This window comes from Pempheris klunzingeri, chromosome 15 (assembly GCF_042242105.1).
Source record: "Pempheris klunzingeri isolate RE-2024b chromosome 15, fPemKlu1.hap1, whole genome shotgun sequence".
Lineage (NCBI taxonomy): Eukaryota > Metazoa > Chordata > Actinopteri > Acropomatiformes > Pempheridae > Pempheris > Pempheris klunzingeri.
In genome coordinates, this window is record NC_092026.1 from 15,116,363 (window position 1) to 15,140,985 (window position 24,623).

At 44.1% G+C, this 24,623-nt stretch overlaps 1 protein-coding gene across 1 annotated transcript in view; it reads right to left on the minus strand.

Annotated features, from left to right (window-relative positions):
- Positions 1-22,907, minus strand: part of pappa2 (pappalysin 2) — a 61,545-nt gene extending 38,638 nt beyond the window's left edge. The window contains exons 1-10 of the mRNA XM_070845593.1: positions 21,920-22,907; positions 17,885-18,117; positions 16,898-17,125; positions 16,118-16,716; positions 10,138-10,286; positions 6,557-6,696; positions 6,105-6,258; positions 5,404-5,596; positions 4,218-4,351; positions 272-454 (exon numbers count right to left, since the gene is read on the minus strand). Coding sequence (XP_070701694.1) covers positions 272-454; positions 4,218-4,351; positions 5,404-5,596; positions 6,105-6,258; positions 6,557-6,696; positions 10,138-10,286; positions 16,118-16,716; positions 16,898-17,125; positions 17,885-18,117; positions 21,920-22,907 — 3,001 coding nt within the window. The remainder of the gene's footprint in view (positions 1-271; positions 455-4,217; positions 4,352-5,403; positions 5,597-6,104; positions 6,259-6,556; positions 6,697-10,137; positions 10,287-16,117; positions 16,717-16,897; positions 17,126-17,884; positions 18,118-21,919) is intronic.
- Positions 22,908-24,623: the final 1,716 nt, after the last annotated feature.

Genomic DNA, 24,623 nt, shown 5'->3' on the forward strand with positions numbered 1-24,623 from the left:
GCTGATCTCGATAACACAGATGGTCCCAAGTACCTGTTGCTGGAATTGCAATTGGTTACACACTTGATGAGGTGAGACACTGAGCTGTTTTTTCTTAGTCTTAGATGACCAAGTGTTTCTCCTCAGATTTCTGTCAGCAGCCGGAGAGCTGGAGGCTGATGCGCCACCTTCTCAGTTTGGATTCTGCCAGCTTTGTTCATCCCTCCACTGCTAACTGACATGTCTGACGCGTCAAAGTGACGGTATGGAGTTGCTATGGAGTGACACTTACTCGAAGAGATGTAGGTGACCCAGAGGGTGAGCGTGTGTGGCACAACGGGGTGGAGGAACCTTAGGGTGAGGGTGCAGCCCTCCGTGTCGGGACATGGCGAGGTCACGTTAGTGTCATAAAGGCTGAGCTCAGGACTCCAGGCCTGGAGACTGGGATCACAGGGCTGCTCCACATCAGGTGGACCTGTGGGTCAACAACATCACACAGAATCATTTAATTTATATTAATGTACTATGAGGGCTCTCGATGACTTTATCCATACCCTAGAAGCTGGGACCATGCCGTATACCATCATCATAACCTTGATGTAGCCATTAAGATGATTATGAAGCATGGTGAGCTTCACAGAATAGAAAAGCACACTGATGACAGAGTGGACAGGTTGACCCTCAGACCAGTCAGCGTTCTTGACTCTACTTCATTCAGAACCAAAGTGGTTGAACGCATTGGACTTACCGTTTGCTTGTGAACCTGCTGCATAACTCTGGGAGGAATATGGAAGTAAAATTCTCTCCTACATCACCATCTACCATCTTCCATTGCTCTCTCAGGTGCAGTTAAGGACTGTACAGTGGCTGGACTGCGCAGACTAAGGCATAAGTCTGGGCACCTCTGTTACTGGCAAAGAGGAGGTTAGCAGGGCCGTGCCAGGTTAGGCAAACTGAACAGATCACATGCAACAAAGACGGAGGCTCTGCGTCCACAGTATGTGTGCGGCAGTCCAACATCAACCTGTGTATCAGATCTGGATGATGTCAAAATATTTATCACACGTCACATGGCCAGTATTACTTTGAACCATTAAAGGCCCTGGAGATGTTTTTCCCAGTCAGCTTCTCGCTATAACCTATTCAGTAGTATTTGAACAGACTGACAGCTGTGGGACAGTTGTCCTTAATATGCTGATGGGAAGATGCCACTGTCAAATCTGATCACACCGCACCCACACAGTCTTGATGAAGCAGATTAGCTGAGACATAATATCTACACTGGGGATGTTCTTTTATTCTGAAATGTGTTTTTGTGCAGTCCTGCCTCGTCCTCGTCCAAGTCTTGTCCACTTCTATTTAGTAGTGACAGATTTAACAAAACAAATTTTTTTATCAACTACCAGCGAACTGACTCGCGTTAGTAACTAGAGAGGGCGGAACTTTTCTGTTCAGAAAGTTACAGCCACCACCAACAACCCCCCACCCCCACCCCCATGCACTTAAGCATGGCTCACGTTCAAAAGCTCAGTAGTAAGTCCATTAAACCAGACAAAATGGCTTGTTAATTGTTACATTGTCAGTGATTAGCACAATGGAATAACATTACGGTGGTGTTATTGTCAGCTGTGTCCCAGGTGAAAGCTAAATACAATCAGGATGTTAATGAGGTGTTACATATTTCACACCCACTGGGATCGACCACGTGTGGAGGCAAAGCTGTCAGAAAGACAAAGAGCGCCAAGTAAATGACGCTGAGTTTTGCCTAAATAGGCGTATAAATGAGCTAGAACTGCAAATTCTGTAGGCAGCTGCCATTTCTTAGCTTACTTCATTTTCCCCGACTATTACTACTTAGTGCTACTTATTACGACCAACCACTGGACACATTAATAAATACTTTGGTCGAAGATTAAAACTTTGGTTGAATGTACTAATTATTAGCTGGAGTAATATCAAATAAGAAGTATCGCCATTGTTGAAAGAGAACTGGAACGACTGCCCCTGAGGAGCAGCCTGGACTACTGTGGAGTTATGCTTGAACGTGGGATACAAACGATAAAGATCAGATATGGCATTTGGCACCTCAGAAGTACAATTAGCAAAGCAGAGCGAAAAACATGTGGTCATGAGTTTGAAAATACTCTGTCAAAGTACACAAACACGACTTCAGTAGGGTGCTGATGTTGCGCTGTGTCTGCGGGGGCGTGTAAATAAATTTGCCGTAATAACCTTAGAGGGTGACACCGTGTTTATGTTTTTTTTCTTGTGCCACTGCCCCCAAGTGGGCAAAAATTGTATTAATGCAGCTTTAACTTTTCCTGTGAAGGTCACACTGGCTTTGTGGGTAATTGTTTGCATCCCTAAATCATACTAAAGCATTTTGGTGTTTCTAGTTGTGCTGCATTTCATTCTTCATGAACCGCACGTGGGAATAGTCATAGATATTCATCTAATCCCTGCATCACCAGCATCACACATTTCCTATCAACTTCCCCAGGCCTCTTTTTACATTCCTATACATCTTACCCAGAATGACTTTTCAGACTTTCGCCCTCTCTCTCTCTCTCTGCTCCCTGCAAATATGCAGTACGCCTGATCAACACGATGCCCCTAATTCAGATGTTCTCATTTTGAATTACAAACCACTTTAATGCTTGATGCAGCACATAAACTAATTTAATCCTTCTCCATAGGAGCGCGGGAATCTGTTTTCTCTCAGCCTGAGAACTCAAACCAGTCACTGTGGCACAGGCAACACTTTGAGGGGATGTAAAAGGGACCAACAATTCTAGCCAACAGTGTTTTGCCATTAAAGTTTGTTTCGCGTTGCCAGCCATGATATCCACATTGAATTTGTCCAATTTCCACTTTCCCCCCGCTGAAGGCAATATTGCCCATCTCTGCTGGCTGACAAAGTGACCCCTGCGCATCATTATCTTTAGAAGTGGGAACGAGTGAAAAGGCAGCCAGGGAAGCCAGCAGACTGGCTGTCTCCTCAGCTGTGTGCATACCACTGTTTAGAGTAAGACTGTAATTGACTCTTTATCATCATTATGATCCCGCAGCAAAAGAGAGGGAGCCGTAATCCCCCCTGTTCCTCCTCGCAGCTTGTTTTCAGAGCATAAATTCCTGCAGAGGATTTCCACATATTTGGGTAGAGTTTCCACGGAAGAGAAGGAAAGTGTTATTGCGTTCATACAGGATTTCGATCTTCTCGGCATATGTTTCTCTTTCTCTTATTCTTTCTTCCTGTTTGCTTTCTTGTTTGCTTCTTTGTATTCCTTTTTTTTTTTTTTTTTTTCTGTCCTTATTTCTTTCCCCTCACCCTACATGTCACGTCAAAGGAAAGCATGGCTTCACCAGACATTATGATTGGAATAACAAGGACCATGTGCTTACAAGAAGCGTAACGTTTCAAAGTACAGTGCTGTGAGATACACTTTTTTTTTTTGGCTTGTTTTGTTTATGACAGAGGTTCAATGTTTGAACAGCACCCAAACATTACCCAGAGTAGACGCTTTGCCTAATAATCCTTGTTCTCGCTTTGGCTAAAACAAGACAGAGACAGAGAGAGGTCTGTAGCTGAGGGCAATTATCATTTAATGATTTTCTGCTTTTTCCTCTTCCAGGAGCCATTAGCCTTGCACGCACCTGAAATTTACAAGGAAGAGATGTGTGTGTGTGTGTGTGTGTGTGTGTGTGTGTGTGTGTGTGTGTGTGTGTGTGTGGGTGTGTGTGTGGAGGGGAGGAGGGTTGATCTACTCTGTGGAAAGAAGCAGAACTCAAGGACATAAAGTCAAACCTGAAACCACCTCATTCCCCAATGTCAATAATTATTGACAGTGAAGAGTGTGTCAGGGGAAGAGCTCGACTTAGTCAACTGTAAATTTTAGGAGGAGAAATGAGTAAAAACAGCAATTGCCCCTCTACCACTGCCAATTTTCATTTCAACTTGGCCATTATTCATTTGAGCAAATTCCAATAGTAGAAAAATAACCTTTCCTGATCAAGCATGACTAGAAAACACCCCGTCACGGTGAAAATTCCCAAAAACTTTAGCTTTAACTTTACATTTAACTTTGCAGTACAGAATATGTGCTGCAACAAGCGCAGAGCTGCTGTTCTGAAACACTTTGCCTATTTTTTTATAGGTGAAAAACATAAAATCACTCATCCTTGTTTTAGACGCATCATATGCACACACACACACACACACACAGTGATTTTTGACTGACCAACTGCCTCCTCGGGTGTCCAGTAGCCCGACGTGTCACAGATGCGAGGAGACGTAGCCTCATAGGCGTACTGATGGAAAACCCCGTCTTTCTCACAGTTTCCACAGTCGATACCAGGCACATGGAAGGAGGAGCTGGAACAAAAGGAAACACAGTCGTTGGTTATGAAATGTCATGCTTTGTCCTTCGCTTGTCACAACAAAGCAGTGTTTGTCTCTTTTAAGATTAGGTCAACAGTAATGTTGGACCGGCTTGCTTTGTTTTTCGCTCTAAGTGGATAAACCAAGAAAGCTGAAACAGCATAAAAGTACATAGAGGGGGATGGGATGCAGTCGCTGGGCAAATCTGATGACTCCACGATAGTACCTGAGTACGTTACAGTAAGCTAGCAAGGCCTGCATCATTTCTTTTGCCAAAATTGTGAGGTACGATCGGTTGTTTATGTTGAGAATCCCATAATCCATTAGACATCCGTAAGTTTTTTAATGTTCAGGCAATCTTAGTCAACTCATAAAGTCATGAAGTATAAGGACCAATTAAATAGATACTTTTAACCAGGAATCAGCTCCACTGATTGTTCTTGTTAGCAGGCATACAATGTTTTTATTTACCAGACATTACATTTCAAATGGCTACTGTAATATTTGCCAGTTGTCCATCATGTGTTTAAAAGACACATCACAATTCACATTGAAAACCTGGTTATCTTCCCTTCCTTTGTGACAGGTCGTCAAAGGTAGGGAGAGGCAGCGACAGGTATGCCACTTTTGTAGCCAATTAAGATGCCACTTTCTGGTGATCTTTAACTTTACATGTTGATGAGGAGCCACTGAACGCATCATTGTGGTTTTTGTGCCGTTTGGAAAGCAGTGTGTGTGTGTGTGTGTGTGTGTGGGGACTAGGCCCACATGTACATGCCATGTCATCCATGGCATGTGCTATTATTTGTTAATTATAAACTACATGAGTCTAATAGTTGCTACATGGCCCTTTATTCCTGCCTGGATCATGACAACAAAAGTGACTCTATCAATCGTTTGGGCTCAGACAGGTTTAAAATGAGAGATGCATTCAAACACAATTAAGCATTCTTTGTGCATAGTTCGGGTCAAAAATGAGGAGGCAAGTGCCGACAGTTGTCCTTGAAGAGATGAATAACTGAGATTAAGAATCCAAGCAATCGTACCTCTGATAAAGTGGTCCCCTTATAGGAGGCAGCCAATATATAGAGACAGAGTCCGGACTCTGGTCTGTCACTATGGGGGCCATAGGGATGGGGGCAGGCCGCCGGTCAGTCAGCCACTTCTGGTAGACCAAGTCGAGATAACAGTGCATCCGGGCCACTTGGTTGGGAGTGAAATGGTTGGTGCAGTTGTCATCTGATGTGGTGCAATGAAAAGGAAAAGCCCAGGCAATCATAACGGATCAGGTTCAAACACTAGACTCCATCTAACTCCAGCGCTAATCACATGTTTGGAAATAATTAGGTTTATTTCGGACATCTGAAGAGAGGTGAGATACCACCCTGTGAACGCAGCATCAGTGTGCTTAATGAACCTTTCACAGTGCATGAAGCTCAGAGTGTAACACGGGTCTGATGGCTCTAGAGCTATTTGGAATAAAGATTCAAAGCTCTAAAGATACAATGACACATAAATGTTTTAGGTGCAGGCTGTCCACATCATTCAGATGAGAAAAAATAAGATATTTCCTCATTGGCGTGATTTAAAGCATGATAATACCTTCTGAATACATCTGAAGTAATTCATCTTAAGACTGTTTTGTGAGAAACAGAGTTAATGTTATTTATATCATCATTATTTATGGCAGCCACGCACTAATGCTGTGTATATAGTGAGGAAGGCACAGAGTGCTCATTCACTGTACCCGTGTAGCTCATGTAGTTGCTGTAAGGTGTGTCCTGGTACGTGGTGACTCCACAGGTGTCGCTGATGGCCCCGGGATCATGGCAGGCTTTGGATTTGGGTGTCGGTGCGGTGTCAGCACACAGGTCTCCTGTCTCCATGGACGGGATGGTCTCCTGCAAGTGCACAGAGCAACAGAGCTACTAGCAAATGGTCGCAGACGACTAAAAACCTCATGTTCATGCGAATCATAGTGCAAATATCGACATAGTGACTGAGGAAAGACGCTTTTAAGTGGCGTTTTGAATGAAGCGATATACTATATGATGCAGAACTGTCTAAAATTGCTGAAAACTTAGTAAATGTAAATGTAAAGTAAATGTAATACTGCTTTGCGTAAGAAAAACCAGAAGGAAAACTGTCTTGAGACACAAAAAGTCACATGAAGTATCATTAAGAGGAGATCAGTCCTACCTGACATGGGTCATCACAGGAGTCCCGCTCGCTCACCCCCTTGAAGACATGGTACAGTCCCAGGATGTGGCCCATTTCATGGATCATGGTGTTGTGGTGGCCCCTGGTACCAAAGTAGGACGGGTTCAGCACCATCCCACCTGAGGACAAACAAGTACGGGTCGTGGTATTATTACTAGCCAGATATTTTTGTCTTTTGATAAGACGATAATGAGTCTTCACAAAATAAAAATCTAAAATCTTTCAGGACAATAACACCTCAGTCCACCACTTTGACCGGATGAAATGATTTGGAAGACAGGTAAACCAGTTTTGTGCCCTTTGGCAAGACGCTAAATAACAGGAAATCCCCCGTGTGAGCTTGTGTTTTGAATCTTAAATCACGGTCTTTTACCCCCAGGGTTGTTTTCTGATAAGATTTCAGAAGCATCCAGCAAAACAACTGACCACAAAAAAAACTGTGGTTTTGTTGTAGTCCAGATTCTAAACTACCAGCTTTGTGTCTATTCAACTCGTTTTACTCTCTGCCACCACAGCGAGCTGGCTTTCCAAAAGAGAAGCAGACTACCATAATAAAAAGACTATGACATCTAAAACCAATTAGGAATGAAATAAAACTTTAGTACTTTAGACCAAAGACAGGAAACAGGATACGGTAAGGTGGCTACGGGTGGATGCGGACCATCTTTTCCGACACCCGACACCTATCGCCACCGTCTTACTTATGCAGACGGAGTTTCGTGGCCTTGGAACCAGGTCACGTCACTGAAAATGCACTAAAAGAAAACTACCATGGTCACTGTGGATGATTAAGGAAAAAGAATTTTAAAAAATCACTGAAAAACAACATTAAAAACATGACATATTATATATAAATGTTGCTATAAAAAACTAATTCGGTTAACTGTGCATGAGTTTTGTGTAGGTGGGCAGGCTGGATTCAGACCACAGATCATCATGAGAGAAGTGGGAGGGGGGGGGCAATCAGGCCTCCTGTCTGATCATGGAAAAGTGGCTTTCTACATGCATTTTTTAATGAGCAGACAGAACGAAAGTAAACACTGAAAAAACACCATCTTTATGTTTCCATAAACACATTCAATTACTAATTCTAATAATGACGATAATGGCCCAGCTCGAAGGTACTGACTGTCTGACTGTGCGCTAATATGCTGAAAGCTCCTCTGCAATATTTCCTATCCGCTCACATCTTTGTTTGTCTCCTCTGCCCCTCGTTTCAATCGAGGAGGTTATGTTCTCAGGCCTGTTTTCAGTCTTGTTTTTTTACTTAGCAAGATATGTCAAAATATAAATAATTTAAGATGGTTTCTTAACAGGACATGATAATAGCCTGGACATTGACGTCAGTTTTTGAGTTTCAGATATGGATTAAAAGAGTTCTAGACGTGTGTGTGTGTGTGTGTGTGTGTGTGTGTGTGTAAATCAGCTACGGTTTAGGGCTGTGGTGAATTCTTGCAAAAATGGCCGTTAAGTGGAGATACAGGTTTTATGCAGCATGTTGATAATCACAGAATCGAAGACAGACATGCCAGTTTTTGGTTTTCTAATTAGAAACAGTGTGTTCAGTGGTGAAGACATTGAACAATGAAGACATTAAATACGAAGACACTAAACAACAGGGCCTCCGGAGATGACTTGTCATCCACTAACTTGCTTTTAAACAGGGACAGATGCTGAGCGACTGAAACAAATTTCATGTGGGAAACGTTCAGTAGAGAAGGAAATTCAGCAGTTTAATTTGAAAATATAACATCTACTCTAATGTTATAACTGAGAGCATCAATGCAAAGTTCCCCATTTGAGCTTGATTTGTGCTGTGAGCAGTCACATCAGCATATTCAGCTTTAATCAAATATGGTCTTCAAAGAGCTCTTTGTCCCCTTTTTCATTCAAAAGCTCTTTGAATTTGAATTTTAAAAACAGAAATAAGTGAAAAGTCTGTTAGATGTGCATCAATCTTTGCTAAATGCTGCTGCAAGTTTGTTCTTTAATTATGTTGTGGCTTCATTTCATGCTAATGGCTTTAGACATAAATGTCTCTGGAGGACAGCTGAAATAAATGTTCTCCAGCTAATTTGATCTGCGTATTGTCGACATAAAACTTCATCTGTGTTTTGCCTAAAAGGCTGGTTAATGTTTTGTTACTCAATTATCAACTTAGTCGATTCAATTTCTAAATAGCAGAAGTTACTGGAGCTCAGCGGGACGTAATTTAATCTGGGTTGCTGAGAATGTTATGAGGCTGTTTGTGTACGCCGACACGATTCAATCAAGGAGTTCCTTCTGATGTTCACAGGATCAAGATCACAGGTTGATGGCATGAGCATAGCATCCTACCACTTCTTGAAGATGCCCTATTGAGTCAAGATATGGAAGCTGGACTTCTTGGTTGGATTCATGTCAGTTTGGGACTTTCCATCATGACATTGTAAAGGGAAATGAAATTGTGAACTTAATTTCTTCTTCTCAGTTTGGGTGATCAAAATATACAGTATTGTTGCTAATCTATTATTGCTGACGATGTGGTGATGAACACTGGATGTCTTCTTGAGGGTGAAGACGAAAAGGAGAAGTCTGTCTTTCCTGTCTGTCTGTCTTGCCTCTTTTTTTGCCCACTTTTAAAGGGTAACTTTGGTATTTCATATCAAAATGAGTAGTGGGTACTAATAGTTTTGGAATCCAGTAGATCGCCTCAGCCAGCATCTGCAAAAACAACCTGCAGACACATAATCCTTCGGGGCAACTGTGCCCAAAAAGTGCATTCACTAATAGCGCTTGCTTTTGCCACTGAGGCTCAGATTGTTATTCTGACAACAGTGTGTGTGGAAAGGATCCCAACAGAGACGGGCCTGTAAGACCCTCTTTATTTAACCAGAAACAACTATTACAGTGCTGTCTTCAGAGCCACCGGGCTCCATGTACAACAGTCGATCCTCGATCGGTTAGTTTGTCTGTGCTAATACACAAACGCTGTTGGTCACACAATAACACAAACTAACCAATTGATTTAACTAGAATGCGGCACTATAGTCCATAAAGTAGCAGGATTTCACACGGTTAAGTTTATTACAGGGACATGTGAATTCTTCAAGTGAGACATTGTCTTTTAAAGACAAATGCTTCCACTGGAAATACATCTACCCCATTGAGTCCACTCGCTGCTTTGAACCAGCACAAATAGAAAAAGAAAAAAGCACATAAATAAATAAAGAACAGCTGGCAAGTGGGTATGGGTGGCAACAGTGGTACAGAGCCCACACTGCCGTTTGTTTGTTTGGTTGCTGTTGGGTTGATTAGCCTTTTCCAGTGGAGAGGGGCCTAATGATTGGAAGAGGAAAGAGGCAATGTGCCGGGAACATTTCTGCCAGCTCCAATTGCTCTCCTCATCTCGTTTGGAGATCGCCAAAGAAGACAACAAAAGGATGGAGGGTGAGGGCAGACGGGATAAACAAAAGTGGAGGGAAGAATAGACATGGAATGAAAAGATACCATCTCAACATGAAAGCAGAAATGAAGACGCGTGAAGATGACGTTTACATATTTGATGTAATTGAACCCACCTTGGTGGGTAAGAGCCTCCTTTGCCCACGGCCAGGTCGCAGCTCCTGCCAGCTCTTCGCGCACCGAGTTGCTGGCGAAGAAAACGTTGAGCGTGTCGCTGCCGCTCAGGTGGAGCTCCTCCTTCAGCTCTTTCACGCTCATATAGGCCCTGCAGAAATGGAGAAAACGTTTAAAGTACTAAAAACACTAATATCATCAATATCAGTTCCTGAGCATATTAAGGGGGTGAGCTAATTGGAAAGTGAGAGCATGCAGAGCAGATCAATCTGTGCTTACTACAGGCCTTAAAATAAAAAAGCGACACACGACAGTCTGCCTCTGTCTCTGGTCATATGTGGCTTCCAAATCATAACTGTTTGATTTGGTCGGGGTACTTTAAACCACTGTCCCCCTGCAGCTTTCTCTCTCTGACTGTGTAATTACCCTGGAAGCACTTTGATGTGTGAGGCCGACTTTTTGTTTTTCCTCGACCGCGGTGATGTCACGTGTCATTCTTCTCCTTTGCTCTCATTGCTGGAAAGCTTTTGCACCTTTCCCCCGTTGGGCCTTACTGGGTCTTGCGCTGGGGTCTCACTGACTGCCCAGCTGGCACATGCCAGACAGTTAAGGCTCTTAGCCAACCGCTTGATGAAAACAAAAAATGTTGATTGTATGGGAGTGTTTGGGACTGTTTGCATCTGCTTTATGTACAGGGTAAAACAATATCACCGCTGCCAAGTCTTCTATTGGGGCATTAATCCAGCTTTGGGACAAACCAGTTCATATTTACAAAAATACATTGTGTTACATCTCTGAATCATACGCAATTTTGTTTGTGAAGTCTTGTTTCCTTCATCTCACTCAGGCAAAGCTTTGGATTTAAGTGTTTTTGATGATTATGGCATAATGGGGAATTGCTTCATGTTGTATTTCTCATGCAGGGAGTAAAGGTTTTATGTGATTGATCAAGTTCAGCTGTGCAGCTAACTTTGTTAAAATTACTAAGCCATGCTTTAATCTTTACCTCAGTCACTTCAAGTGTATTTCAATAATTTGTTTTATGTTGTGTTCTTTAAAAGACATCGAGCTTCATGCTTTTGATCATTAGGCTGTAGGGCTACATTTATTAATATCATTTAACCAGGCTTCGATCTTAAAAGGTTTGAAATATAAAGTATAATTTATATAATTGCTCATTAAAACGTCTCTTCAGCTTTGGCTCAGTGCTGCTTACATTGTTCCAACAGCCTGAAGGATAGACAGGTGAACTTGTGACTGTAAGGTCTCAGTGTTCAGCAGAGAAAACACACTGGATGTATGAAATGAGAAAGCAGTAATCCCCATCCTCCCATGCACAACTGTCATTGTATCATAAAGTGAGGTACTTCACTTCCAAATTGGTCCAAAGGTGTAGCTCAGTAGCCAAGAGTGTGTAATCCTCCCCCCAATGCAATCCCTCCCTGAGTGCATATGTTGTACTGTAAATAAGAATGTGTTTTCTCAGGCGCTTTGCCTGAGTAAATGAGGTTTAAGATTTAAGATGCTTTGGGGAAAGCCACTCTCACTACATTACTGAAGCTGAGTTCAGCCGAAGGAGCACGCAGTATCCATCACCCAAGGCTGCGCAATTACAAGTGACACAAAGTTGACCACTAAAGAGTTGGCTCTTCAACTTCTAAGACCTAGAGGATGCCTCAATGGAAGTGTAAGGCCAACCTGGCCAAAAAAGAAATGGCTCTACATGATTGAAGTGAAAACCCTGGTCGTGCCTTCACAGTTACCATTTGCGGGGCAAACTGAACAGCGTGTGAATCAGCAGCACAGTCAGCAACCAGCACTGTCATCGTGTGAAACCATAGATGTGTCTGTTTTAAATACTGCCGCTGGCAAGTTATCTTGAACCCTCGAGAATCAGAAGACTGAACGTATGACAGCAACAGCAGTCAAACATCTGAACATGCTGCCTTTGCTCAGTGTTACGTACTGAAATAAAGTAAAGATGAAGCATCTACAATCCAAACAGTTGCTTCGCAGGTCTTGATGAATGCAGTGCTGGGAGAAGATACCAGCACTCACTGGTAATATATCAAAAGACTTTTTTATTGCATGAGTGCTTCTGTGCAGGACCCACAAGGAGCCCTGTGTAGTCACGTTTGCATGCAACAACGTTTTTAAATTTTGAGAGGCCTGTGCCAGCGCAACACAAACTCTCTGAACAGCAATTGTCCAATCGTAGCTTTGCACCCATGATTGGACATGGCAGGCCTGTCAAGCTTTGGCTTCCTCAGCAAGCTGAAGCTGTGCTAAGTATAGATCTGAAGAGCCTGACGGATGATCTCTGTCTGAAATCACGATAATAATTACCAAGAATTTTGATTGCAAATTTGCCACCCTTATCCGAGCAGATGTAGAGCTGGATTCACTGTTCTGAGAAACCTTGCCGCTATGTTTTTATTAGTGAGTATAAAACATGACCTCAATAAAAGTTGACCAGAATAAAACTTGAGATTAACACACACGTAAAGCATCAAACAAGGTTGGAACGGGATTGTTCTGTCAGGGGAATTGACTGGAGCTCTTTGCACACAAGTGAACTGTCCAGGATTTACTAACCCAAAAATGTTAGCAAATACTGGACATGTGTCCCAAATAAATGGACATGACGTCCCCCACCACCATCACTCCCTCGCCTCTCTCTCTCTGTCCATCTTTCTCTTTCCCGCTCCCCTTTCTTTATTGTAATGCCAGAATCTTCAGTGTACCTGGCCATAGCTCTAGAGCTGGCTCTCCACAACAAATTTGTGTCGTGACAGCAGCTGGCTCCAAAAAACCTCTGGCCCTGTACTGGCCAGCAGCAGCTGCACACATATAGAGAGGGTCCCACAATCTGAATACCTGGCCAAGAGCTCAGAGAGAAGAGGGAGGGAAGATATCAAAAACCCAGATCCCAAACATAAAAATGGTTCAGCACTCCACAAATGCCAGCAAAATGTCATCTTCACATTAATTCTCTTCCTGCCTGAGAAAGACGCAGGGAGACGCATGCACACATGCATGCAGGCATGTCAAGGCACACACAAGCATTATCAAAAAGCTGGGATCGGGACCTTTTCAAGAAGACCCACATGACTGTTAGCCCACCGGGCGCACTTTTTACGACACTCCAGTCCAGTCTCCTGTGTATTGGCTGCTCATGTTGTTTTAAGCTAAGGATCAGAAGCTTATAGACAGGAACTCTGGCAAGATTCACTGCAGGAGTTACATCACTGAGTACAAGTGCACACACACTGTGACAAAATCTGAACAGCAGAGGCCTTATTTATGAAAGTCTTTCATGCATAAAAGAAAAAAAAAAAAATCTGCACAAAACCAGATAAAACCCAGAGTCATGATTTATAAAAGTGTGCGCACATCAGCATCAACACATTACGCTGATCTCTCCAATTTCCTGTCATTTATCAAACTACAACAGATTCCAATTATTACCCAAAGGTAAATGTGGTGGATATATCTTAATTTGTTCTTTGGAATAGTCCGTGCAATAACCATCACATCAAACCTAGAATAAATCACAGACCATTTTTCTATAATGGAGGATCAAAACCTTGTTTGTGCAAAACAACAGAGCAGAGTGCTGTCTGCTGTCCAGCTTTTTTCATTAGCGTCCATCCCCTCTCTGCAGGGTGGAGAGCTCAGACTGAGAAGGGGGAACATCTGACCATAACAACTACCAAACCAAATTTTTTTCCTGTCTACCCAACCAAGCTCATGACAGGACAACATAAATTAACATTTACTTATGACACACCTGAAGAGCTTCCTGCATATGGTCAAGCAATGAGACCGAAGCCAAGCCAACTTTTTTTTTTAATTTACCTGACTGAACCTCTGTCGTTCAGGGAGAGTCAACCAAGCACCGTGTTCTTTTCCAGCAACAGCCTGTTTCACATTAACACAGCAGCACACCTGGGAGCTGCACTGCACAACCGCAGCCTCCTGCTGGTGGCTGTGGGGAGCTGTCCGTGTCAACTTGTCTTCTTCGGTTGGCCACGGACACAGCAGGAGGTTAAGTGCCTTGCTAAAGGGTACCTTTCCTCTTGGGTGAGGAGAGTGAGGTGGCAGTAAACTCTAGGTTGCTGCGTTGCTTTCCATAGCTGGATTTGATGGCCAGTTCAAGTATTACCCTTCTGGTCAAAAACTTCTCAGCTCCAAAAAGTTTGAACAACCTGGGAAAACCTGAAAATAAAGGATCCTGGGAATAGGAGGTGACTGGCGCCTGTCGTAGAACTTCCTTTCCTCCAAAAAAAAAAGAGCTTACTGCTGGAAATGTTAAGTAATTTTGTGTTACCCAAACAAACCTGGAAAAATCAGGACTCAGTCTTCCAAATTAAATGCCAAAGTTGTAATTTGTAATTCTGAATCATGCATTGTATTTGCGACCTCAATCTGGGAACCAATAAACTATCATGTGACAAAGATTTATCCCCTGGGAGCAAGGGCCAGTATTTCAGGGCTAGCCAGCAGACATCCTGACCAAGACTTCTCCTGGAGATATCTGCCTATGAATATAGATGAAAGAATTTATTAAAAAAAAAAAAAAGCTAATAAAAAGCGAAATTGTCATCAGATGATATGCAAAGTGTTCCAATGTGGATGCAACCAGAGTCTGCTCAAACGTGATTGGTCAATTTTACTCCGAATGCTTTCGATACCAAGATCTTGTCCCTTGCCAACAGATTCTGCATTCATATGCAGATAGAGATTCTTGTGACTTAATGTTTTACATTATTCCACACTTTTATTCCCTAAGAAGCCACACATATGTTGTCCATGATGAGTTGCGTGAATGTTGTATGCAGCAAACGTTAAATGACAAAGATAGAGTACATTACACCAGCTGAGTACTTTAGCTACAAGGTTGGGCACTAGAAGTTGTAACAACAAATCCTGTAAATTGGTAAAGAGAGGTCTATTTGACCAAAGTATAAATGGAAAAAGGAGATATTCTACTGGTTTAAAAACATTAATAGATCCCTGTGTTAAGCTGTCACATTCTGTCAGCTCCAGACATCAAGCGCTAAATCTATCATTTTAAAAAACAGCTCCAGTTCCCATGTTCTGTTTCCCAGCGGCCCAGTGTAAAGCTTGTGGTTACAATTTGGATTAAGGATCGGGTCTTTAAGAACCTGGGCCGACGACTTCATGGCGAGACTTCATGCAAGCTATTTGGAACTCTGCATGAGCCTGTCTGTCAGACCAAATGGAAGGCAGCAGGCTGCCGCTCGAGTTGTTTAGTAAAAATAAGTGTGTACTTTGGCCTCTTAACCCACCATCTCCGCTTCACAGAGCTCTCTCTAAAAGCAATCTCTCTAAAAGCTGAGGCAGATATTCTCCTCATGGGGGGAAATAGTCATATTATTGGCCATTTATGCCCAGAGACTGCTTGCCTCTGGAAGGACATGTTGTCCTCCCTGGCTGAAGTATTTATCCCCCTGTTGCTTTCTCTACTGTGTCTCTCCAACAATGTAGCCTTCTACATTTTCCTCTTGTCATAATATAAATTGATATACATATTGTAGTACCATATATTCAGCAACATGCGTGTGATCAGCAACAACCTCCTCCTGAAAACGGAATATAATAAAATGCTCTCATTAATCAAACATTTTTTGTCAACTCCTGTCTTTGTTATCCATAGGTGATCGTTGCTATTTTAATTCTATCTTTGATACAGCAATTCTTTAAATATCATGATATTCAAATCTGATTACCATAAATTCTCAAATAGAAGTTTTGTCCTTTTTTCACCTCAAGGGCAAAGAGAACAAGGTCTTTAGTCTTCATTTTCCTTGCCCTCCGATAAGTACAAACTCAATGTTAATTCAAGTTCCATTCACAGTAACTTACCAGCACTCAGGAAAAAAACTACACATTATCTGATGTATTCCTGTTAAGAACAGCAGAGCGGTGAGAAAAACACGACTTTTCCAGTAACCTCACCTGTCAGGGGACTCAGGATCAAAGCAGGTCCTGAGGACGTCGGTGACCTCTGGGTCACAGCAGTCTCCATCGTCGTAGTCATAGTGTATACTGTTGCACTCCATGTTACAAACGCCATCCTGCCTCCTCCAGTTGTAGCATGGCCCCAGTCTGAGGCAGTCCCCCCCATCGTGGCCCGTCCTTGGATGGTCGCACTCAGGGTCACATTGGCGATTCCCAATCTTCCCAATCCGACAGTTGCTGAGGATGAACCTCTGTCGTAAGCTGGAGTTCCTGACGGTGTGTACGCTCAGATCCAGGGTGATGTTGTAAGGACGAAAGGCCTCGGTTAGCGCCTGATGCTGGAGCTGGATCTGGGTCTCCGACACGGTGGGATTTTCACCGTTGTCATGGGAGAGGTTGATGATCCGGTAGCGAATTTGCTTGGGGGCGCGGAGTTGCCAGTTGTTGTTGTAACCTAAGATGATGTCAGTGTTGTCGCAGGGTGTCAGGCCGCAGGGTGGTGGCAGGAACGAGGAGACAAGTTCTTGTTCTGGGACCGGAGTGGTGATGATGGTTGGATGGAGGCCAGCTTTATATGGAGTCCATAATTGTTCCACCTCAAAGTTAGAAACAAAAACCAACAGCATTTCAATGAACTATTTATAATCAGATTTTAATAAGTAACAACATACAAGTAATGTAGAGTTACAATTTGCCTAGCATGACGACTACTAAAATGGTTAATTTCTCTCAAAGACTGAACAACTAAAAGTGTAGAAATGAAATGTAGTTGATTACATTAGTGAAGTCAGCCCACATCGCCAAGAGTGGCTTGCTTTTGTCAATTTGAAGTGGACGCTTGAGCAGGTCTTCATGAGAGCGGGCGCAGCCCCACAAGACCACACCTCCTATATGGCCCCTGAAGCTGTGTCCCTGGTCTGATTGGTTACTGCCGAGGAAGAGGGTTCTGCACGTCTTCATGAAGGGACTGTGGAGGTTCCCCGACTGCAGACTGCTCTCTCCCACCTGGGAGGAAAAGCAGAGGACCAAATAGTGAGAAGAGGCAGAAACTAATTCCTTTTCATTATTTTATGAACATAATAAAAAATAAATGATTGTTTGATTAATCCAAAGATAACACAGATAACACAGTTCAGGCAAATTAGATATTCGCTCTATTCCACGATTGCTCTGATTGGCTGACACTGCAATAGCCTACACATTAATCGGGTGGCCTATCCTTTGTGAATAGACAAAAAATGAAACTTGCTTGCATGTCAGAATTTTCAAGGACCAGATCTGTCCAGACATTCCTGATGAGCCGAATGGACCAATGAGAAACTAGTATAGTCGCACACTCTGTTCTGTGACCTTTGAATACAATTTGATGATGAAAAAGGGAGTAGCATCATTTAAACATTAAAGGCCATTCATGATCTTTGCAATAGTTTGACGAAACAATCCCAACTCAAGGTCCACTAACTAATTTTTTCCTAAGCTTTCCGCTGCATCACACAGTCTTCATGAAGATGGATGTGTTGACCTGCAATAGACCTGCTCTTGAAGCTGTCAGCTGACAGCTGGCATGAAAGCCATCGTGAAAAGTTCTTGACCATGGAAATGGATGAAGATCATGTGGGTGAAAGCTCGCAAAAAAACAGTACTGTGTGGACCTTGAGTTGTCAGAATACGTTGACTGTATTCACTGATCAACAAGTTGAAAGTGAAGAGATGAACTCAACCAAACTGGTAACGAACGTTCAACCACGCACATAAACCACACACCTTAGCTCCATCAACATACAGGGTCATGTTGTGGCCGTTGTAAGTGGCCATCAGGTGAGTCCAGGCATTGGCTCGGTACCGCTGGTGACTGTAGACAGTGGTGGATTTCACAGCTCGGTCTGTGCGAAGTGTGAAGAAGAACCGTGCGTCTCTGGTGCCGGCTGGTTCCACAGTGCGGATGCCCACTGACCAGCCCTTCTCGCTCAGTGAGTGAGAACAGTTGTCAAATACACCTATGGAAAAGGGTAAACGGGGGAAAATACGATCTATTATTTTGACACAATACTAGTGGAAAAAAACATGCAAATATTGTCTTGCCGAGTGGAAGAATGGCATATTTACAAATGGTTAGTGCCTTTAGGAAAATGAATAAATACACACATAAACAAGCCACCTATCCAAGTGATTGTAGTCCTGCAGACAAAGGAAAACTGGGAGGGAGAGAGATACAGAGAGGCTGAGACACACAGAGAGACAGAGAGAATAGACAGAGCCAGAGACAGCGGGAGAGAACAGAGAGAGGAAGACGGACGGAGGTATTTCACTCAGCCAAGGCAAGGCCCTGATGTTTCCATCTGCTGTTGCAACAGACACACACAGATGCACATCTGCTCCCCAGATGTCAAACACTGGGACAGCGATGGGTCAGGGAACCCCTTCACCCTCCTCAGCGTTGTATATGTGTCTGCATATGCTTACTTGCATGTATGTGCGCGAGTGTGTAAAGTGGGCGACTGTTGCAAAATATCCCAAAGGAGGTGATCCAGTTTCATGGTTAAGTATTTAATTCAGTTAGAGAAAGCAGCAGTTAGGAGACTACAGCGTTGCCAAGTGAATTAGACTGAACTGTGTGCCGCCTACTGTACTACCAAATACATTTGTGTACACAAATACTGTACATTAGTATAAATCTACAGTACGAATACCTAATCATACAGCACTTAATCATCAATAACTCCTCAGCATGACCACAAAAAGTCAACTTTAACAAACCTGTATCACAAGGTCATTTCCAAAATCTGCTAAATCCCTTTGCAGTGTAAGGTACATGGAGCAACACTCGCATCCACAATGTAAGTACAATATTTGCTTTCCTTTAAACTCTGATTTGGGCTCCATCAACCCCTGAGGGAAATATCTGGCTCTGCACTGCGCACTGTGTGCTGCCAAATGCTCCACTACGCTCACCTGCTCGTGGCTAACGTCGCCTGTCTGCTGTTTCGTGCTGAGCAGGTAGCGTACTGTACTGCAGCTTCTTTGTGGAAAAGTATGCTGGAAACAAGCTTGACGAGAGCAGTGGGAGCGAAGAAAAGCTGCAAAGCCGTGGGCCAGAAAGCCGAAACAACGAGCCAAAAGGCACTAAAACCTTTTGAATAGCCGAGAGGAAGTGGAGAGTCAGGTGAAATCCTCTGCTGTGAGGGATCCCTTTCACAATACGCCTAGTTGACCCTAACTGTTGATCCATTGTCAGTGGAAAATATTGATTGTTGCAGCTTTAAAAATGCTAAATATAAAAGAGCAGGCGATTAGGCAGTTATCTATATTTATTCTCACTAAATCTGGATGCACGCTGAAACAAAATGTGACTTCACATTCTATGTAATGATATAAAGAGGCACAAAAAGTGTAAGATAGATTTTTATCAAACCCAAAGTCAACGTAACTATATTTGAAATACATGTGAATTCTCAGAGAAGAAAACCATGAGGTTGTCTAAAGTTTATAAAGAAACGTTTTCGGCAAGACCCAAGTCATTTGCTCCTTGTGCATGTGTGGGCCCATCACCATGGGGGCACTCTCTTAAATGTTTTCGACTTGTCATTTTATAACTGGTACAGAACTGGACTCCAACATGTTGGCCAATACAATACTATCAGGTGACACATTAGTATCTACAGACGGTCTGGACACATTCAGGAAAATAACAATAAAGGATAAGACAGTACAAAACAAGTAGATTTACAAGAGCGTCACTGACCATTATAAAATCATCACTGACCATTAGAAGTCAAACCGATGTCAAAGTCATGTCTAGCAGAAACAATGGGCGTTTGTTTTTCACTGTATTTGTCAGATTCCTTCAGGACACTACAAAGAGAAAGTCCCATGCCACAAAATGCCGCCCTCACATAAGGAAGCAATGAGGGGGGAAAAAAAAGTTGAGTAATGGAGTCGGATCTTTGATCAGAGCAAATGTGAGTGGACGTAACAGTTTGCGGTCTCCCTCCCTATCTGGACAGCTGTGGCGCTGCACCATGGAGCCTTTTATCCTCTTCAATTTGTTTGATGTATGTGTTGTTCTGTCAAACGTGCGGCTTTGCAGACGTGACAGTCTTGACGGCGGCATCGATGGAAAAAAAATAAAAAAATAAAAAATGCGAGCGGCTGAATGAAGGTTTCGCGAGATCGGCGCGTCCGCAGTCGCTGCTCGGAGTCAATGAGCAGGCTGGAGCTGAGCGCGAGGGGGGGGGGGCTCGATGGAACACACCCTGGGAATCACCACGCGCTTATTTCGAGTCTGAGTCTGACCGGAACTCGCGGCTTTTCAAGCGGGATCGCCGGTTTATTATTATTTATCACCTGGTTCTGATCATGTTTGACGGCTCCGTGAGGCACAGAACAGTTTCCTTAGGAACACAATGAAATAAAGGTATTCATCATTAATAATCACCACTGGAATCACCACTGTTTGTTTGTTGTGGTCGACCATCATCATCATCATCATCATCATCATCATCACCACAGTATAGGCTCACCCCCATCATAATAATCCCATTCATCATCACTGCAGTACGATTATCCTTTAACATTGTCATCGTTATCACATCATCTTTGCCAGTATTATCATCCTATTATAGTCATCATAATTATTAGTGTTGACAGCAGGGGGTGGAACCAGACCCTAAAAAAAATGCAAAGGTCAGGGGGTTAAACTGGGATAGGATAAAGTAAGGTGAGGTAGGGTGGGGGTGCAGGCCTGAGCTTTTTGTGGGGGCTGCTGCGTTTATTATGGGTTTGTCTTTAATTGGGTCATTTGCAGGTGATGTATAGTAGGATTACATTTAAAGCTGAGAAAAGTTTAAAGGGCGCTATAGCTGTCGCTCACGGCTCGCTGCTAAATGGAAATGGACCTGGACAAATTATACTTACATGACTTCTGAAGTGGGGGGGGGGGGGGGGGGGGAATAAAAAAAAAAAATAATAATCTCAATACCCCAAAAAAGCCTCAGTTTAGCATTTTATTTCTTATGCTGACACATGCTGTCAAACAAGCCTCCCTCAGAGCACCACAACAGGGGGATCATCTTCCTTTCACTCAGAACAGGCTGTCACGAATGGCAATCACAGAAAAACTGAGCAAAATGTGGAGAGCCAGAGAATGTTTGGTCATCCCTCCTGATTACCGGTTATCAAACTCCAGCGATTCATTGTCCGTCAATCGACTGAGCGATTAATCATCTAATTGCGTCAGCACTAATTGTCATTATAGTGATGTCATCACGGTGACTCCCGCCATCACCTGCAGCACCACCCCAAAACACACCTCTGGAGACCAGAAGCTTTTTTTTTTTTCTTTTTTCTGAGAAACAATTTAACTGGAGAATTTCACACAGCGCAGGAGGCTGCCGTTAAAAGGGCAAAACGCGACTGAGGTTACGAGATATAGTTTAGCTGTCACAAGCTGTTTGCAACAACGTGCAAGCGCCATAAACCTGAGTGTGTCAGAGTGACATCTCCACAGAGTGGAAGAGAGCGAGCAAGTGGAGCGGAGAGAGAGTAAAGAGGCTGACTGATGCCGGACACCCAGACAGGTCAGACAACAGGAGGGTGACGTCAATAAAACAGATCAATGTGCATTCAGAGCGACCGGACGGAGGGCAAGGTCTGGAAGCTGACATCAGTGAACTGTCACTTCACCTCCACAAACTGGGCCAGTGCGATTGGAGAGAAAACTAATGAATGAGTGTATTTCCCTACAACTGTCACTGTCACTCTGTGTACATCATCACCTCTACATGATCAGTTTTCACCCACCTGCTATGACTGCAGGGTTGCTCTGCCCCCCCTCGGGCTTCACCCACAGCTCCAGGCTGAACTTGGCCCTGGGCAGCTCCAACGCGGCCGGCTTCACCCTCAGCTGCTCCCGCCTCCCGCTGAAGTACATGGTGGTCATCCAGGAAGGGGGCACCCTGGGCACGGGGCTCCCCCAGGGAGAGGAGCTGCCTGCGGGCATGCTCGCCGGCAGATCGGCCTCCTCCACCTCCCCGGAGTAGTCCTCGGTAACATCCTCCAGGGTCCCGGCCGACGACTGCTGGTCTCCATCTTCCTGCTGCAGCCTGAAGAGGACCTGGAGCCCCCTGGAATCTGTTGAACTGTCGGGGAAAACTTTCTCCCAGCTGGAGTTTCCATCTTCCTCGTAAGGAAACGTCCCGTCGAGACTGCGGGTGAACCTGGAGCGCAGTCCGCGTGGAGACTGCGCCCGGCCCGAGGAGGAGACGGTTTGCCCGGCGTCTTTGAGCAGAGACACCCCGGGCTGTTGAGTGGCGTCCACACGCACATAATTTGAGTCTTTCCCGTCATTTGTGGAGCGTTTCTCATAAAGCCGTCCGGCCAACGTAACGTGTCCGTCCCCGGCTCCCACCGCCGCATCCTCCGCGTCGCCCCAGCCTCCCTGATCCTGCCCCGCCGGAGCGACCCGGCGCACCCCGGTGTCGAACCTGCACCCCCCTGCACAAACCGCAGGAGCGCTCCGAAAAGCGTACAGCTCTCTCCGGCTCGTGTGCGTCCTCGGACGGGCCGCTGGAGGGCGGTGTTGGGACGGGGAGAGGGAGCGGGGTTGCCGCCGGGACCTCCAGACGCCGGAGACGGTGCAGGGTTCACCTGCTAGTCTGGAGAGCTCACGGTCCGCCCGCCGGGCCATGGCGCGTTTGTACCGGCTCAGTGCATCGGAGCGAACCGGGTTGAGCAGCCACGTGTTAGTAATGAGGACCAGGAAGATAGCCAGTAGTCTGATCAACAACATGTTCTCAGGTTAGGGAAGGGAATATGTGGGGCTTTGGTGAAGATAAAAAAGGAAAAAAAAAAAAAAAGTCTAAGAAGTCTGCGTCTGGTTTCTGGGTCAGCAGCAAAAGTTCTCACACCAGACTTTAGTTATAAGATCTGTTTACCCAGCAATAAAGAGACATGTATTTGCTCTTCTTGGAATTTCAAAATAACATTTTTGGTAAATGAATTCGGGGAGTGATCATATAGAATCTGTCAGTGAATCTCAGAGGAATCAAACTATTTACGAGGGTGTCACATTCAAAGTTTCTCTCGTGGATTTCACGAGGTTCTTAGTCTATGTTTGGTATCGATTTTGAGTAAAGTTGGCGTTTAATACTAGTGAGGAATGACAGAAAACAATCCGCTAAATCCTCCTCCCCTGGCGCAGCTGCAGTGGCTCCACACTCCTGCACTTTGCGCGGACCTTTAGAGGAGACGCCGTGCCTCCTTTCCATCCATGGAGCCTACACTGCGCGCAACCTACCTGTCACTTTGTTTCTCTTCATGGGCAGAATAAAACACCCAGCTACACCCGAGGCAAAGAAACAAATCCTAAACGTCACTCTACTGATTTCAAATTTGAAATGACCAGAATAATTTTATTACGGATAAAAACGTGGACGCAATTCTCTTTGTGTTATTTCTTTTTTTTTTTTTTTTAAAGTCAGACTTTATTTGCATGAAGAACTCTTTTTACCTGACCATTGCGGCATCATTTAGTGCGTCCTGCTCGAAAATATTGCTGCAAGGTGAATCAGAGTAATTAAAAAAAAAAAAAGTGACTCCAGAGGCAAATTGAAGTGCAGTGCAAAGTGCCAGCCCTGAAATAGCTATCCTACTTGTTGGGCAGAAGCTTTTCCTCTAAATTTCTGAGAGAGCACAAAAATATTAGTCCATTAAATCAGGGTTCGGTGTCTGCGCGTCAGCTCCTCTTGGGTTTGTTGTGCGTCTGTGTGCGCTTCAGAGAGTGACTTGCTGCTCCTCTGCACCGGTCCATGCAGTAGTAGTAATATCCTCCTCCATTCACTCCTCCATCTCTCTCTCTCTCTCTCTCACACACACACACTCTCTCTCTCTCTCTCTCTCTCTCTCTCTCTCTCTCATTCTGTCGAGTCCAAAAGGTTTTTTTTTTCTGTTTTTTTTCTATCAGGGAGCCCCTGCCCGCCCTGACATCACCGGTAGGGGAAGTGTGGTGGAGGTGGTGGAGAGGGGAGCGTCCTTCCCTCGCCTCACACTTTGTGTTTTATAAGGGAAATCCTCTCCTCTCTCCTCACCCCCCTCCCCTCACCCCCCACGCCTGCCCAGTCCTGCGCTATGCATCCCTCTGATGGATCTAGGGGCGACAGGAAAGGGGCTGTAAATTGTATTTATGTATTTATTATTCTTGTCCTGACCTCACCCACTCATCCATCTCCAGCGGTGGAAGAAGAAGAATTCAAAGTATACCCTTTACTTTGATTTAAAAAAAAAAAGAAAAGAAAAGATGAGTACAAATATTCAGTCCTGCATTCAAAATGCCACAAACAGCAACATGCAGTGATGGAATGTAACATGCATTCAGTCAAGTACAGCCTACTGTGCAATATAAAGGTGTGCTTGTGCTTTCATTCCGCTTTACCTCATCTCAGAGGGAGATGTTGGACTTATTACTCCACTCCACTCCATTTATTTGACAGTTTTACTCACTAGTTAC